At 35.5% G+C, this 18,118-nt stretch overlaps 1 protein-coding gene across 1 annotated transcript in view; it reads left to right on the top strand.

Annotated features, from left to right (window-relative positions):
• UBA6 (ubiquitin like modifier activating enzyme 6) overlaps positions 1–14,488 on the top strand; it is an 88,594-nt gene extending 74,106 nt beyond the window's left edge. Inside the window, exons 26-33 of the mRNA XM_068975030.1 lie at positions 120–189; positions 1,504–1,575; positions 5,352–5,469; positions 7,371–7,564; positions 8,306–8,433; positions 10,773–10,860; positions 11,069–11,163; positions 12,522–14,488. Coding sequence (XP_068831131.1) covers positions 120–189; positions 1,504–1,575; positions 5,352–5,469; positions 7,371–7,564; positions 8,306–8,433; positions 10,773–10,860; positions 11,069–11,163; positions 12,522–12,672 — 916 coding nt within the window. The 3' untranslated portion in view covers positions 12,673–14,488. The remainder of the gene's footprint in view (positions 1–119; positions 190–1,503; positions 1,576–5,351; positions 5,470–7,370; positions 7,565–8,305; positions 8,434–10,772; positions 10,861–11,068; positions 11,164–12,521) is intronic.
• The last annotated feature ends 3,630 nt before the right edge of the window (positions 14,489–18,118 follow it).

Raw genomic sequence — 18,118 nt, 5'->3', positions numbered from 1 at the left:
AAAAAAATAATAATAATCCTGAACATTACTTGTCTTCAACATTTTAAAGGCTATAGTTTCTGATGAATTAAACATCTTTGAAATTGTACACTCACACTTTATTTTTTTAATTTCAAAAGGCACTTCAGTTTTCTTCTAAACGCTGCAAAATTATATGCTACAATCTATTGCATCCCATTTACAGAAGAGGTAAGATATTCTTCAAACCCCAAGAAGACCTAGCTTAATTGCATCATTAGAACGTGTTTTATAGGAATCATTCTTTGATATAAACTTTTACTTTTGTTGTAGTGTTGCCCTTTCTAATATAGCAGAAGCTAAACACCTCATTGCAGCATTACTAAGTAGAAGAAAGTTGAATTTTTCTTTCTGAATTTAGGTAGTCAAACAAATATTTGTAAGAGAAATCTTATCTTTGTTTTTAAAATGTTTGTGACCTACAAACTTTAACTATTATAATTACTTTGAAAACCCAAAGTGACCTATATCATAACAAATTTTAAATATTCCTTAGTGGTTCTCTTTATTAACATTTGTTTGGCTTATTTTGTGAAATTAACCTATGTGCATCGCAGGAGACCTGAAAATGCTCTCCCATATTAATATTTTGTAACTTTTATCATTTATACATTTTTTCTTAGACATTGCCTTCACTGACTAATATATAAAGGATCTAATGCAGTTTTATTTGAAAGGGAGGTCTGCATTAGTGAATCTTCATCCTCAAATGCATAATAGAGCTAAATAAATGGTAATACTTTTAGGTATTAGGCTGAATGGGAGAACATAGCCAGATTCATAACTAGCACTGGCTCTTTTGAATCTACATAAAAATGTAGATTAATCCCTTTTGGGATTAAAACACAGTAAAATATACCATAAATATCTGGTAAAGATAGTGGTATCCAGTTAGTTATTCTTCTTGTGAAAAAAGTGGTAATTTGTGATAAGAGTTGTAAGTGACCTCAAAAGCACTATGTCTCAGTTTTTCCTAAGCAGATTCTTAATAATAAAAACGTATATAGCTTTAAATTCATCTAAGTTTATCTTGAACCATGTAAATATTTTCCAGCTTCTGAAGATATGAATCCCATTTACTTATTTATTCATTTATTTATTGAGTCAGCATATATTGAATAAAACTTTCTGCAGGGAACTTTGTAAAACATTGAAAAGATAGTTCCTGATCTCAGGGCACTCTGTGTGAGACTCACAAGCAGTCCTAAAACTAACTTTTTAAGAATTTGGAAGACTAAGATTTTGGTCAACTAATACGTTGACTATTAAGTACTTTCTTACATGCACCGCCCCCACCTCCCAGCCGTTACGGATGATATTTCTATAGAAGTAAAAGTAAATGTCACAAACAAACAGATGTGGTCTAAACAGTTATAAATTACTCAAATATTTTAGCATGTTAAAGTACCATTTTTTGGTTGTGTTTAGCTTTAGAATTCAGAATTTTAAGAATATGGTGATAAAAATTACTGTTTTAAAAATCAGGACTTATCAGCAGATATCCTGTTGAATATTCTTTCTGAAGTAAAGATTCAGGAATTCAAACCGTCTGACAAGGTACGTGTACAAGTTCATTCATTCAGCAAATAGTCATTGAACTACTTCTTGTGTCAAGTTTCATTCTAAACCTGGAAAAGCCCATAATGAACAAAATTCTTGTTCTTGTAGGAGTTATATTCTAAGGGACCAAAGACAGACTATTTTTTAAAAAGTGCCAATAATTATGTAATATTGTATTATGGGCAGAAGAGCTGATAAGAAAAGGCAAAGCAGGGAAAACAAAGGTGATGTAGCTGGTGACATTTTATGTGAGCTAAAAGAGGACAGCTTCTCTGATATGGTTGTGTCTGAACAGAAGCCTGAAGGAAATGAGGAATGAGCCATGCTATTATCTGGTTGAAAAAACAGTGCAAACAGCAGAGACAGAAAACGAGAGAATTTTTCTTGAGGAGACTATGGTAGAAGAGTGATAGACAGTGACATTGCAGAGGTGGTAAGGGTTATGATAAGTACTTTATGTTTTATTATAGAGTAAGGCAGTTGAAGATTTAAAACACAGGGTACAATCTGACATATTTAAAAGGAAGACCTTGGCAGTTGTGTTAAGGATTATATGAGACATGAGAGAGGAAGCAAAATAAGTTATTAGGATATTATAGGCAAGAGATGATGGTGATTTGAATGAAGTAGGGGAAGTTTTAAGAGGTTGAATTTTGTGTATATTTTGCTGTAGCTCTGACAGTATTTAAGGAATCGCTCTGAGTATGAGAGGGTGAAAAAAGATTGTTGTTTTCTTAGTTGAAGAAAAGAAACATTAATAACTCTGAGTGATGGGGAAAAGATAGAGGATGTTTGAGCAGAGCAAAAAAAGAAAGATATGAATAATTGCCATGGGCTAAGTGAGAAATTAGAAAATGTATAATTTTGAGACAATACTTAGGATCAACTTAATGTTAATTCCAATAATGTATTCCACCAAATGAGTCTAGAGAAAAGGCAGTTTAGCTGCTTGGATGCTATTGTAGAATAGCTGGGAATAGGATTTTAATAAGGGTTGGAATTTTGCCAGGCAAATATGTTGGAAGGAGAGAGAGACAGGGAGTATTAATAAAGGTGGAACATCAAATGTACGCAGGGTAAATAGGAAAGTCTGAAATACTAAATATTTTTTTCAGTTCATCATACCCCTTTTTGTATGTACTCTAAAAAAAATAAGCCACAAAACTTTCAACAGTAACAATAAACTGTAAACCCTTAACAATAAACAGAACCCTTCTGTTCCCCTTATCCTTTAACTATACTGGAAAATGTGGAGTAATGACTGCCTCCATGCAAAATTCAAGTCAAAAATGGTTTTGCAATCTTCCACTCTGCATTTTTATTTCAGAGAAAAGGAAACTTGTAGGTAGTTCATTTTGTACAAGTAAATGGACTTTCTGAATGAGATATTCATGACTTGTAGTCACAAAAGTACAGAAAGGATAAACAAAATTCCATTATAAACATTCCTAGCCCATGTTTTAATGCACAGAACTGCTAGACAGCCACCAAGGAAATATGCATCAATAACTTTGCAGGTCTTTACTGCTCTTCAGTGTTTTCTAACTTGAATTGCTTCTTTCTGTATTGAAGTTTAGGGGTAATATATTATCCTGAGCAAATAAGCCACAATTTTAACAGGACTAATTAGCTTAAAACTCCTTGAAGCAGTTTCCCCAAAGCTTCAGGGTCTGGCACTCCTAGTTAACAGATGGCCACAGACAAATATACCAACTGCACATTCTGGCAAATAAAAATTACTGCTTCCTTGACTCCTTTTGAATTATGGGTCTGCAGCCCCACCAAGCTCCTCCATCCCTGGGATTTTCCAGGCAATAGTCCTGGAGTGGATTGCCATTTCCTTCTCCAGGGGATCTTCCCAACCCAGGGATCAAACCCAGGTCTCCCGCATTGTAGAGAGACGCTTTACCATCTGAGCCACCAGGGAAGTCCCCAAATACTTATAATAATACTTAGTATGTAAAATGTGAATTGGATGTGTTTTTTAAAAAAAGAAGTATTTTAGTAATGATGTAGCTGGTTTCTTGGTTTGAGAATATCAGATTACCAACATCTGCTGGATCATCGAAAAAGCAAGACAGTTCCAGAAAAACATGTACTTTTTTTTTATTGACTACGCCATAGCCTTTGACTGTGTGGATCACAACAAACTGTGGAAAAATCTTAGAGAGATGGGAATACTAGGCCACTTGACCTGCCTCCTGAGAAACGTATGCAGGTCAAGAAGCAACAGTTAGAACTAGACATGGAACAACAGACTGGTTCCAAATCGGGAAAGGAGTATGTAAAGGCTGTATATTGTCACCCTGCTTATTTAACTTACATGCAGAGTACATCTTGAGAAACCTGGGCTGGATGAAGGACAAGCTGGAATCAAGATTGCCAGGAGAAATATTATAACCTCAGATATGCAGATGATACCACCCTTACGGTGGAAAGCGAAGAACTAAAGAGCCACTTGATGAAAGAGAAGAGTGAAAAAGTTGGCTTAAAGCTCAACATTCAGAAAAGTAAGATCATGGCATCTGGTTCCATCACTTCATGGCAAGCAGATGGGGAAGCAATGGAAACAATGACAAAAGTTTATTTGGGGGGGCTCCAAAATCACTGCAGATGGTGACTGCAGCCATGAAATTAAAAGACGCTTGCTTCTTGGAAGAAAAGTTGTGGCCAACCGAGACAGCATATTAAAAAGCAGAGACATTATTCCAACAGAGGTCCGTCTAGTCAAGGCTATGGTTTTTCCAGTACTCGTGTATGAATGTGAGAGTTGGACTATAAAGAAAGCTGAGAGCCAGAGACTTGAAGCTTTTGAACTGTGGTATTGGAGAAGACTCTTGAGAGTCCTTTGGACTGCAGGACGATCCAACCTGTCAATCCTAAAGGAAATCAGTCCTGAATATTCATTGGAAGGACTGATGCTGAAACTCCAATACTTTGGCCACTTGATGCGAAGAACTGACTGATTGGAAAAGACCCTGATGCTGGGAAAGATCGAAGGCAGGAGAAGGGGACGACAGGTTGAGATGGTTGGATGGCATCACGAACTTGATGGACATGAGTTTGAGTAGGCCTCAGAGAGGCCTGGCGTGCTGTATTCCATGGGATCATAAAGAATCGGACATGATTGAGTTACTGAACTGAACTGATCTGAACTTCTCTGACCTTGTGTTTAATAAGTAATTTCTTAAAGATGAATTACTTTTATGTGCTGTCCTAAGCATGCAGCTGTAAGAAGGAACACATGTTCTTTGAGATAGAACTTCATGTCAGCATTCAATAAATATTTTACATGCCCATATTATATGATTTGTGGATTTCTTCAATTTCTTTGAGACACAAAAGAACTTTGCACTAGTTAGAGGTACATAATTTGTTTTGAAGTTGATTTTTCAGAATTGCAAGCTATTGATTAATATTAACTGTATTTTAGTGTGGAATTTTAAAAGAAATTTGTATGAATTCAGATCTTATAAAGTATTCAGTAAGTATTTTTAACTTAGGCAGGTTTATTTTAGATATACTGAGATTCTCTCAGATAAAAACTGTTCTCATAGAGTTTATGTCAGTGTGAGGTAGTAGATAATAAATATGTAAATAATAATATTTACCAGTATAAGGTATAAAATACTTTAGACCATAATGGTTAATAATCTAATTAAACTAGATAGAATGTTTCCTCTTTATGACTTGTTTGATAAAAGCAGATATATTAATTAAGCTTATGTGTAAGAGGTGATATCGTTAATGAATACATATACATATATTTAAAGGTTGTTCAAACAGATGAAACTGCACGGAAACCAGACCATGTTCCTGTGAGCAGTGAAGATGAGAGAAATGCTATTTTCCAACTAGAAAAGGCTATTTCATCTAATGAAGCTACCACAAGTAAGGGAAAATCCTTATAAAACTATTTTGAGCTAAAAATATTTTATTTTCACTAAGCTCTACACTCAGAGGTGAGGTGAAGTCGCTCAGTCATGTCCGACTCTTTGCAACCCCGTGGACTGTAACCTACTAGGCTTCTCCATCCATGGGATTCTCCAGGCAAGAATACTGGAGTGGATTGCCATTTCCTTCTCCAGGGGATCTTCCCGACCCAGGGATCGAACCTGGGTCTCCCGTATTGGAGGCAGACGCTTTAACAGGTTGTGAAATTAAATCAGTAATAATAATGATATTACTTGATTTCATGATCATATGAAAGTCACTGTTCATCTTGAACTATAATTAAATTCACCAGTTTTCTCCACCATTTCCTTATCCGTAAAGGCTGATGTAAGTCTGCTTTGTTTTTGTTGTTCTGATTCTTTAAATCCTTGAGATTCTGTTATGTCATTGCTTTATAACTTACTGCTAGCATAATGAATGAAAAATGGAGTCCTTGTGGAGACTAACCCCGTGTGTGTGCATGCATGCTTAGTTGCTCAGTCATGTCCAACTCTTTGCAGTTCCATGAACTGCAGCCTACCATGCTCCTCTGTCCATGGGGATTCTCCAGGCAAGAATACTGGAGTGGGTTGCCATGCCCTCCTGCAGGGGATGTCCTAACCCAGGGATCGGACCCAGCTCTCTTGCAATGCAGGCAGATGCTTTACCAGCTGAGATACCAGAGAAGCCGGACTAAACCTGAAACCCAGTTAAATCACTTTAGGATAAAAAAATTATAGACAGATTTCTTCTTGGCTTCCATAATTATACACAGGTAATATAAATCTGACCTTTGTACACCCTTACTAAATGATCTTAAATGTAGAAAACTGAATTTTGATTACTGAAAAACAGATCTGTACTAGCTTATGTTTTGAGACCTCCTCCGCATCCTTTAACTACCTAAATCAGCAGTTTCCAAACTTTGGGGATTTTACATAAAGACCAGTAAAATTCAAGAAAAAAGCCTAGATTAGCCAACTATTTAGGGCATCCCTGATGGGCTCAGACAGTAAAAGAATCTCCCTGCAATGCGGGAGACCCAGGTTCAATCCCTGTGTTGGGAAGTTACCCTGGAGAAGAGAATGGCAACCCACTTCAGTGTTCTTGTCTAAAGAATCCCATGGACAGAGTCTGAGCTACAGTTCATGGGGTCTCAAAGAGTCAGACACAACTGTGATTTACAGCCAACTATTTATTTTGCAAGTAAACAGTTGATATCCTAAGTTAATAATTAGAATTCTAGAAAAAACTTATTACCATTTCTTACTTCATCACAGATCAAGCTACACCTGTCTGCAAAATGATTTGGGGAACCACAAATTAGTCTAAAAAACTTCCCCCAAAATACTTGTTTTTATTTGACCAGTTGACTCTATTCTTAGTTATCAGAGGTAAAATATTTCAGAGTATTACTTAGGGAACCGGTTTTTGAACAGTACCCAGTGTTGACTTTTTTATTGTAAACTGCTTAATAGTAAGTGTACATGGCGCTTTTTTTTCACTTTATTTTCACTTTATTTATTTATTTTTTGGAGGCTAATTACTATACAGTATTGTATTGGTTTCATCATACATTGACATGAATCTGCCACAACTTTATTTTTACATTTTTTAGAAAAGTTTTTTAATATCAAAATTTCTCTAATTTAGTGGTATTAAAGCCATCGTTTTCATGTCCTTCAATAATTTAAGTTCTCTGACTTTTCTTTCTTTTTTCTTTTTTTCTTTTTTGGTATTTTTCAGTTACTTACAAAGCTAAACAAAAGATTCTTCAACAGTAGTGAGCCCACATTGCTTTTTACTTAGTAAAGCCTTTATTACTTACTAGCAAACTTTGTTTTTCTGGTTATCATCAGATGACCTTCAGATGGCAGTGCTTTCATTTGAAAAAGATGATGATCATAATGGACACATAGATTTCATCACAGCTGCATCAAATCTTCGTGCCAAAATGTATAGTATTGAACCCGCTGACCGTTTGAAAACAAAGCGCATAGCAGGTAGAATTATACCTGCTATAGCAACATCTACTGCTGCAGTTTCTGGCTTGGTGAGATTATCATTATTCTGTGAAAATGTTGCTACATCATTGCTTCTTTCCTGTCTTCCCTATTATACCACTCAGAGATCTTAGAGAAGGAAGGATACTTATTGACCTTATAATTTAAAATTGTAACATATTTCTGAAAATACAGTAATCTTGTATTTTGAACTTTTACAGATAATGCAAACATTTTAAAATAAGCTCCACTGAGTTAGAGTATAATTTTTCTTATAAGCGGTAATCCTCTTAATCATCATTGTATCCTCCATACAATCCATGTGCTTTATTTTTCTTGAATAAAATGAACTATCCTAGACTTTGCACTTTGATAATATTAGATTTTAGTTCTTTGCCTTAAAAAAATGCTGTTCTCAATAGTGATTTGGATTTCTTTCGATTTAGTCTTTCCTTAACAACTCCTTAACAATTTAGAATCTTTAGGACCACGCTAGTTATTATACTATACTGTAGTGTTACTCGTAGAAGCTCTGTAGTTATTGTTCCTATTATTAAATGATTTCAGACAGCTGTATTTCTTGAGTGCTGCTGGTGTCTGCTTTCAAAGTAGGAAGATTACATGGTCAGATTAATTAGACTTACAAAAATCTTTATTGTTCTAGTCTAATAACTACTTTTATACTCTACACAGAATTGCTTGAGAAGAATTCAGGAAAATTACATAAGTGCAATTAAAGCCATAGTTAGTTTTAGGCTATTTATATAATCAGATCACCTTCTTTTACCTAGGTTGCATTGGAGATGATCAAAGTAGCTGGTGACTATCCATTTGAAGCTTACAAAAATTGTTTCCTTAACTTAGCCATTCCGATCATAGTGTTTACAGAGACATCTGAAGTAAGAAAAACTGAAATCAGGTATGCATGAAGGTCTGCTTCTCTTGCATAATGAGAATGAAATAGTTTTTTTTTACTTTTTAAAAGGGAAAAATAATAGCTTTATCTCTCCTTTCCCTCTACATATTCGTATCTTTTCTGTCACTTAAAGACAAGGTCATAACCCCATCTTCATGTAGCATTTTTTTCCTTTTCTTTTTTTAATTATATAGACTTGCAACGTTAATTTACTTTCAGGTATTCAACACAATGATTCGACACCTGTATATGTTGTAAAATGATTACCACAATAAGTTCAGTCACCATCCATTATCAAACATAGTTGCAGAATTTTTCTTATCATGAGAAAGAACATTCAGGATTTACTCACCCAGCAATTTTCAAATATGCAACATAATATTATTTATTATCTATAGTCACTGTGCTGCACATTATATATATCCATGACTTACCTTACAACTAGAAGTTTGTACCTTTTGATTCCCTTTATCCATTTCATTCATCCTCACCACCTGCCTCTGTTTCTGTGAGCTTGTCGGTTTTTTGTTTTTTTTTTCCTAGTTAGTTGATTGAGTTTTCTGGGGAAGAGAGATGGTTTGTTTGTTTTAAATTCCACATATACATAAGGTGATAAGGTATCCGTCTTTCTCTGTCAGACTTATTTAGTATAATGTCTTCAAGGTCCATCTCTGTTGTTGCAAATGGCAGGATTTCATTCTTTTTACAGCTGAATAATACTTCACTGTATATGACACCACAATTTTTTATCCATTCCTCCAAAATGGACACTTAGATTGATTCCATGTCTTAGCTATTGTATAAACAATGCTTCAGTGAACATGGGAGTACAGATACCTTTTCAAGTTAGTGTTGGCATCTTCTTTGGATAAATACCCAGAAGTGGTATTTCAATTTTTGTTGTTTTTGAAGAACCTAAATACTGCATTCCGTAGTGGCTATATCATTTTACATTCCCTCTAGAAATGTACAAGAGGTTGAATTGCTTCACATCCTTGCCAGCATTTGTTACCTTTTGTATTTTTGATGATAACCATCCTAACAGGTGTGTGATGATACCTCGATGTGGCTTTGATTTGTATTTCTCTGATAGTAACATGAGCGTCTTTTTATCTACCTATTGGCCATCTGTATGTTTGCTCTGGAAAATTGTTCAGGTCATTTGCCCATTTTGTTATTGGATTGTATGCATTTTTTTTTTTTTTTTTTTTTTTGCTGTTGAGTTGTCTGAGTTTGCTATATATTTTGTGTATTAAATCCTTATCAGATATATGATTTGCAAATATTTTCTCCCATTTAGTAGGTTGCCTTTTCATTTTGTTGATTTTTTTTTTCTATGTGGATTTTGAGTTTGATACAGTCCCGCTTGTTTATTTTTTATTTTGTTGCTTTTACTTTTGCTGTCAAATCTAAAAAATCATCACCAAAACCTAGTATCAAGGAGCTTCCCTCCTAAGAGGTTTCTTCTAGGAATTTTATGGTTTTAGGTCTTAATTCAGGTGTTTGATTCATTCTGATAATAATTTTTGTGTGTGGTGGAAGATAGGAATCCAGTTTCATTCTTATGCATCTGACATGAAGCATTGCTGACTAAACTAGCCATAGTATAGTCAGCACACTATTAATCTGCCACACTATTCAGCATTGTACTTTCTTATGGTTTCATCTACGTTTGCCTAATTCAGATGAATTAGAAGCCACCCCTAGTGTCTGACTAATGGATAATGAGAATAAGCATCTAGTTCCAAAAGCTGTATGACAAAGCAGAACAATTCCCTGGGACTTTCATTTTTTACAGTTTAAACTGGTAAGAGCAAAAAATTTGAAAATTACCATCTTGGCAAGAGTGTGAGAAAGCTTTACCCTCACACATTATTGATGAGAATATAAAATAATATAACCCATATTAAAACATATACAGCACTATATTTCAAACTTGCATAAATGGTTTCACTCATTTCAAATGCTACATGTATAGGATGTTCATTCTGGCATTGTTTATCATAGCCAAAGATTAGAACAACCCAAGTGTCCAATGATAGGAGACTGAAACATTCGCACAGTGAAACTCATACAGCTATTGAGAAACTGAACTCTCTTGCTAAGACATACTGGCTTATAATGAGACATTGGAAAGATAACAAAGTACTGATAAAAATGGTTACCTGTGTAGTGTACTGGGGAAGTAAGATTTTGGAATATTTTAAGTTATATTTTCCTTTTTTTTACTCACACATTAATATCTAGTTAAATCACAAATAGTGGATTTCTGGGGTTTTTTTAATTATTACTCAAGGGAAGAAAATGTAAATGTTTTTGTTCTGAATATTTTTCTGCAACAGAAATGGAATATCATTTACAATTTGGGACAGATGGACTATACATGGAAAAGAAGATTTCACCCTCTTGGATTTCATAAATGCAGTCAAAGTGAGACAATTATTCATTAGTTGCTTTGAGTCTGTTAGTTTTCATACATGATCTCATTGGTGTTCAGTCATGTCTGACTCTTAGAGGTTTTTATAAATACTATTTATCAGAAATTTGCTCTCTTTTTACTGGTTGTAAAACATTGTCACATACCATTTTCTGTTTGGATGGAGCTTTGATTGTTTCTCTTTTCGGTAATCATTTTTAGGAGAAGTATGGAATTGAGCCAACAATGGTGGTACAGGGAGTCAAAATGCTCTATGTTCCTATAATGCCTGGTCATGCAAAAAGATTGAAGTTAACGTAAGTATCAAACATTGTATGCAAGAGATTCTCAGAAATTGAAATATAATTTGGGTGTACACTAGAAAATTAAGTATAGAGATTACTGAAGTTCAGATAAAAATACATGATTTACTCATATCTAATGGCAGAAATAAAGACAGTGAACGTACCAAGCTCCATAGGCTACCATCCAAGTGAGATTTATAGGATTACAATATTCTTGTGAATTTATTATAGTTCTGAGTCAGCTTTGAAACTAATGGGTTTAGAAACCTGATTTGATCAATATACTAAGTAAAAGCAGATCCACCTCTTACGTGCAAGCACTGAGGATTAGGCTGGTGAGACTGAAGTATTAAAAGAAAAAGCCAATTGTTATTGTCATTCATTTATTCAACACATTTTTTCGAAGAGTGCCTGCTATATCCCAGGTACTTTTGTGAGCATTAGGGATACAGCAGTGAGTGAAGCAAAGTCCCTACCCTTCTTGAGGAGGGACATGAATATCAGATGGTGGTAAGTGCTATGGAAGAATAAAGCAGAATAAAGGTGTGTTAAATTGCTACAGTATATTGGTATGTTGGATAATCTTGGTAATCCCTCTGCCTGTCATATTTTGATTTGATAAACTGACATTTGAGCAGAGATAAAAAGGAAGAGAGGGAGCAAAATCAGCCAGTCTTTATAGTGGTCTGCAAGGCCCTAAAGTATCTGGTTCCCACTTACTCCTCTGAGTTCCTTTCATACTTCTCTGTCCTGCTCACAATATTCCAGTTATAAGGAACTCCTTACTTTTCCTTGAACATTCCATTCTCCAGCATAGGATCTTTGCTCTAGTTTTTCTGTTTGCTTACAACTCTTTCTGAGATGGCCATCTGACTAACTCTCACCTCTGGTCTTTGCACTTCCTAAAGAGGCCCCTCTGAACCCCATCTAATACTATATCCTGTCCACTCTCCCAGCCTAGCACTCCTAATCCCCTTTATTCTGCCCTACTTGTTCCCTTTCTCATAACATTTGTCACTAATAGTCACTATATTATCATCTCCCCCCACTAATAATATAAACTTCATTCACAAGAGCAGGAATCTGTATTTCCCATCTATATATTCATTTTTTAAATGCATTGCTTACATTTTGGGGTTTTTTGCTATGAGGCTTTGTTTGGGGGGTGGTGTTTTTTAATAAATGATCTATATTCTTTATTATTACCAACAGAGGTAAAAATTGTTAGGTAAATCATTCATTTTCTTAATTACACGAAAGCAGATGAATTACTACCTTTAAAAGTAAATTTAAACAAGATCAGATTCTTTGAATCACTCTTTCATTTTGCAGACTTTACCAAATTATTTGTCCTTGCTTATTTTTCTTAGAATGCATAAACTTGTGAAACCGTCTGCTGAAAAGAAATATGTGGATCTTACTGTGTCGTTTGCTCCAGATGCTGATGGAGACGAAGATTTACCTGGACCTCCAGTAAGATACTACTTTAGTCATGACACTGATGAACAGAAGTTGTCTTAAATTTAAGACTACTTGATTTTGGAAAGAATGCACTTAATTCAGGAACTAAAAAAGTCAGCTCAAAATGCTATGGATTTCTCTCTTTGATAAAGCCTTAATTTAAGGGAACCATCAGTAAAAAAAGAAAGTAGAGTGAAGAATTGTAAAGGATTTTGAAGCATAGTATATACACTCGTGTTGTGCTTCATATGTGGATGTGATCACAAGCAACTTTGAACTGGAATGCCATTTTATAATGCTTACCAAAAAATTGTGTATTAACTTCTTTGGATGAAACGAAGGAAAAATTATGTATCCAAGACTAGAAGAGATAAAACAAGAAATTAAAAGTTACAAATGTAATTATCCAAAACGTTTAATCTCATTTTATAAATTGTTATTGTTGTTGTTTAGTATTTGAGGCCCATTTTTCTCTTCAAATAGTACCTCTCAAGATGAGGCTTTGAATTTAACATCAACAGGGGGGGATAGTAGCAGTGGATAAAGAGTAGACATTTAGAACTGTACAAATGTTACCTCTGCTCATTTTACCAGAGTTTGCTATATCACTGTCTCTCCAAAATCAGGATCTTTGTTGACAGCATCAGTGTCGTAAGTCATGATGGCAGGTGTTAACCGGAACTAAATGTTAACAATACTGTGTGAACTCTTGACAGCCCTTTTAGAGAATCCACAAATGCGAACAGATAAATATGGTTGGTCATTTGATTCATCAGTATGCCTTCTAATGTGGCTATTTTATTTATTTAGAACTCTAAACCTAACTGTCATAGTATATAAGACTAAAAGGTTTTGTAAATGGAGTGTCCTTAGAAGTAGATGAAAAGTAGAAATTAAAAAATTATCACTAGTTGAGTCTTGATTTTTTTTTTCTTCCAGCAAACAAATGGACAGAAAAACAATTTTTTTTATTTTAAAGGGAAATGTATTATTTAATTCCACATTCCCAGAAAGGGAGGTGACAAAGATAAAATTTTATTTTTTTAGATCTTTATTGATGGAAACTTTCTGTTTTCTGCTAGGAGCTATTGCAGGTATTCATAGAAATGCTTTCATTAAAATAACGTAAAGTATACTCAACACTGTAAACTCAGTGAAAACAGCAAGTGTTTGTTTTACTTCCAGTGATATCATGCGTCCTAAAGCAATTGGCATTTCGTAACCACAACATGTCATTTCCTTCTAGCTGCTTTTCCTCTATTTTTCTGTTCAGACCATTAATAAATACTTTGATAAATTAAAAACTGATTCAAATCAGTATTAATCCAATTTGATATCTTTTTCTATTCTCGCCTTAACTTCCCTTTTATTCCACCTGTATATAGTTTAGTCAACCAGGTATATTATTTGATTCTTTTGTAAAAGCATCATCCCATTGGGAAAATATATTGGAATGGAGGTTGAGTTTGTATGATTAAAGGGTAATCTGCATTGGAGGCAAGGGTAAGTGGACAGGATGAGTCTAAAGGAACTGACTACCTTTGAAATAAGCAATTTTGGTTCATCATATCCTTCTCTCTCACTTCATGTATATTGCAAACACAGTGCTTAAAATTAATATTACTTAAAATTGAATTTAGGAATATCAAAGCTCTGTGGCTTGGAACATTAGAGGCTAGCACTAATAAAAGAACTTTCCTATAAGAAGTTTGTTCCACTTTTTTGTTTTGTACTCTGTGACAGCAACTGATACTTTCTCAGTAGCCATTCAATAATTCTCAGCTATGATATAGTATCTTACTTACTCTATATAAATCTCTACATCTCTTCAGAAGTAAATTTAGAACAGAACCTGGCTATCAGTTCTTATTTCTAGAGATCAGTGCTTTAGCAGATATAAATATAATCAACAAAGATTAAGTTCATTTTATGATTAAATGTGAAACCATTTTGTCATTGCTTTTTTTTCCTATGGGTAACAGTATTGCTGTTTATTTCTTCTATTCAGTTCTGCTAAACTGGAAAGCCAGCGTGAATTTAATGACAGTTTTTTTTTTTTTTCATTGTTTTACTTCTGTACCATGAGATCACTGCTGGTGATTGAAATACTAGGTGCAAAAATTAATGATTTTATTTTGTACAGTGCCACTGAATGGTTTTTTACTTACTAAAAATAAATCAGGAAATTTGACATTATCTTTGTAAATCCTGTTCTGCAGTTGACTCTGGAGATTCCAGTTTTACTATTCATTTTATGAGTAATATTGCTTTGGTGTTTCCTAGTTTTCAAGTTGTACAGTCATGGAGATACAGCACTCACTGGATGTGGAGGGACATTACTTCCAACTGCTTTTGGCTCCTGGAAATTCTGTTAATTGAGGGGGAAGATCTGGTAAATCCCAGACTGTTGGTCAGGGATTTCTAAAGCCCATTCATTACTTTATAGAGTTCAGAGCAGTATGTTACTAATGTATAAGTTCCTCTAAATTGTCCCAAAGGTAGAAGTTGGATATAGATGTGTATTTTTATTTTTTGTGTAATATGATACTTCCTGATGGCGCCAGTGCTAAGGCATAAAGAAATGTCAGCAGTGTTTAGAGTTCACTAGTTTGTAATTATAAAGTGAGATCTTGAGGGGGGAGAAAAATCTCTTTACCTGATACCTTTCAACTGCAGTGAATATTATCAGAAATTTCATTATGATTGTAAATACATAACCATTTAGTATACAGTCATTAGGTATTGCTTTAACTATTTTACTTCTAACAAATTCAAAACATAAATCAGGAAGTTGCAGTCTTGGATGTCCCAGTAAGTAACCAGTCGATAATTTGTTTTTCTTGCCATGTCTTAGCTTTCTTTATTTAAGAAATTTATGTGTATTCATATATATATATACATTTGTGTGTATATACATATTCAAAAGAGTACATAAGATACAAATACACAATTTTGGGAATAATTTTAAAGTAACTAGTTGTATAGCAAGCTCTCAAATCAATACAACATTGACAGCAGCCCAGAAACTCCCCTTATAGTCCCTTCCCATTCACAACCAGCTTCCCCACACATACCCTCTAGCAATTAGCACTATGCTACCTTTTGTGATAACTGTGTCTTTGTTTTTATTTATAATGTTACCTCCTATGTTTGTACCTAAACAATGCTATTTACTTTTGATGGTCTTTTAATTTTATGTAAATAGAATTAGTATATATTTTCCTTCAAGATGGGATTCTTCTTTCATTCAACATAGGATTCATCCATGTTGTTGCTTGTAACAACTTCTTTCATCACCATGATGTATAATTTACCTTTGCATTAATGTAACACTTTATTCATTCTGTTGACTGTGGACAGTGGGTTTTGGGGGAAGGAGGATCACAGTTGCACAGTGAACATTATTTTATGTGTCAAAGTCTCTGAGTCATGTCCGACTCTTTGTGACCCCATGGACTATAGCCCGCCAGGCTCCTCTGTCCTTGGAATTACCCAGGCAAGAATACTGGAGTGGGTAGTTATTCCCTTCTCCAGGGTATCTTCCCAACCCAGGGTTCAAACCTAGGTCTCCTGCCTTGTAGGCAGATTCTTTACCATCTGAGCCACTAGGGAAGCCCAAGAATACTGGAGTGGGTAGCCTATCCCTTTGCCTAGTGCAACTAAGCTATGTATGCCTAGGAATGATCCTTGATCTTAGGATATTTACATCTTAAATTTTATGAGATTAAAACAAAACTTTTCCTGAGCATGTCATGCTTTTCCACTTTGCTCAACTCCGGTGTTAACAGGTTTTTGTTTTGTTCTGTTTTGTTTTAATTTTGCCGATATTTTGGATGTGCAGTTATATCTCATTGAAGTTTTACTCTGCATTTCCTTAGTTGCTTGTGAAATTGAGTACATTTTTATATGTTTGCTGCCCACGCTTTCTTTTTTGTGAAGTGACTTTTAAATTCTTTTCCCCATTTTTTTGCCGCGGCCAGCACAAGCAAGAGTTGCACCTGCACAGGGAGAGAACGGAGTGTCCCCGCTAAGAAAAATAAGAGAGAGACAAAAGATGGGGTTGAGAGGATCAGACCACAATTGGCTGATGCCTTTCTTTATTAGGCTATAGTATTTATAGGATAATGTACGTGACTTAAGACATGTACAGGATTATTTTTTAACTTCAGGATACAATCACTAGACCCTTACCATTGTGTACAGAGTATAATAAGTAATCTATCTTCTATGACATGTTGCAGGACACCCTGACCCTAAGGGCTGTAAAAACTCTTCAAGGGTGGCGGGACAGGGAGCTTAGGAACAATGCCTAAGGCTCTGCATACCTGCCGAGCAGCTCCCAAGACTTAACCCTTCACGGGCAGTCCCCCGCAGCTCCCCTCTAAGGGTGGCGGGACAGGGAGCTTAGGACAATGCCTAAGGCTCTGCATGCCTGCCGAGCAGCTCCCAAGACTTAACCCTTCACGGGCAGTCCCCCGCATTTTTTTGCTGTGTTGGAAGATTTTTTCTTCTTTGATTCATTAAAGAGCATTATAAATCCTGTTCTTAGTTGGCTCAGTTCAGTTCAGTCGCTCAGTCATGTCCGACTCTTTGCAACCCCCATGGACTGCAGCACGCCAGGCCTCCCTGTCTATCACCAACTCCCAGAGTTTACCCAAACTCATGTCCATTGAGTCGGTGATGCCATCCAACCATTTCATCCTCTGCTGTCCCCTTCTCCTCCCACCTTCAATTTTTCCTGCCATCAAGGTCTTTTTCAGAGAGTCAGTTCTTCATATCAGATGACCAAAGTATTGGAGTTTCAGCTTCAGCATCAGTCCTTCCAATGAAAGCTCAGGACTGATCTCCTTTAAGATGGACTGGTTGGATCTTCTTGCAGTCCAAGGGACTCTCAGAAGTCTTCTCCAACACCACAGTTCAAAAGCATCAATTCTGTGCTCAGTTTTCTTTATAGTGCAGCTCCCACATCCATACATGACTACTGCAAAAACCATAGCCTTGACGAGATGGACCTTTGTTGGCAAAGTAATGTCTCTGCATTTTAATATGCTGTGTAGGTTGTCCATAACTTTTCTTCCAAGGAGCAAGCATCTTTTAATTTCATGGCTGCAATCATGATCTGCAGTCATTTTGGAGCCCAAAAAATAGTCTGCCTCTTTCCCCATCTGTTTGCCATGAAGTGATGGAACCACATGCCATGATCTTAGTTTTCTGAATGTTGAGCTTTAGGCCAACTTTTTCACTCTCCTCATTCACTTTCATCAAGAGGCTCTTTAGTTCTTCACTTTCTGCCTTAAGGGTGTATCATCTGCATGTCTGAGGTTATTGATATTTCTCCCAGTAGTCTTGATTCCAGCTTGTGCTTCATCCAGCCCGGTATTTCGCATGATGTACTCTGCATATAAGTTAAGTAAGCAGGGTGACAATATACACCCTTGACATACTTCTTTCCCTATTTGGAACCAGTCTGTTGTTCCATGTCCAGTTCTAACTGTTGCTTTCTGAC

This window comes from Capricornis sumatraensis, chromosome 7 (assembly GCF_032405125.1).
Source record: "Capricornis sumatraensis isolate serow.1 chromosome 7, serow.2, whole genome shotgun sequence".
Lineage (NCBI taxonomy): Eukaryota > Metazoa > Chordata > Mammalia > Artiodactyla > Bovidae > Capricornis > Capricornis sumatraensis.
This window is presented reverse-complemented; position numbering and strand designations above follow the sequence as displayed.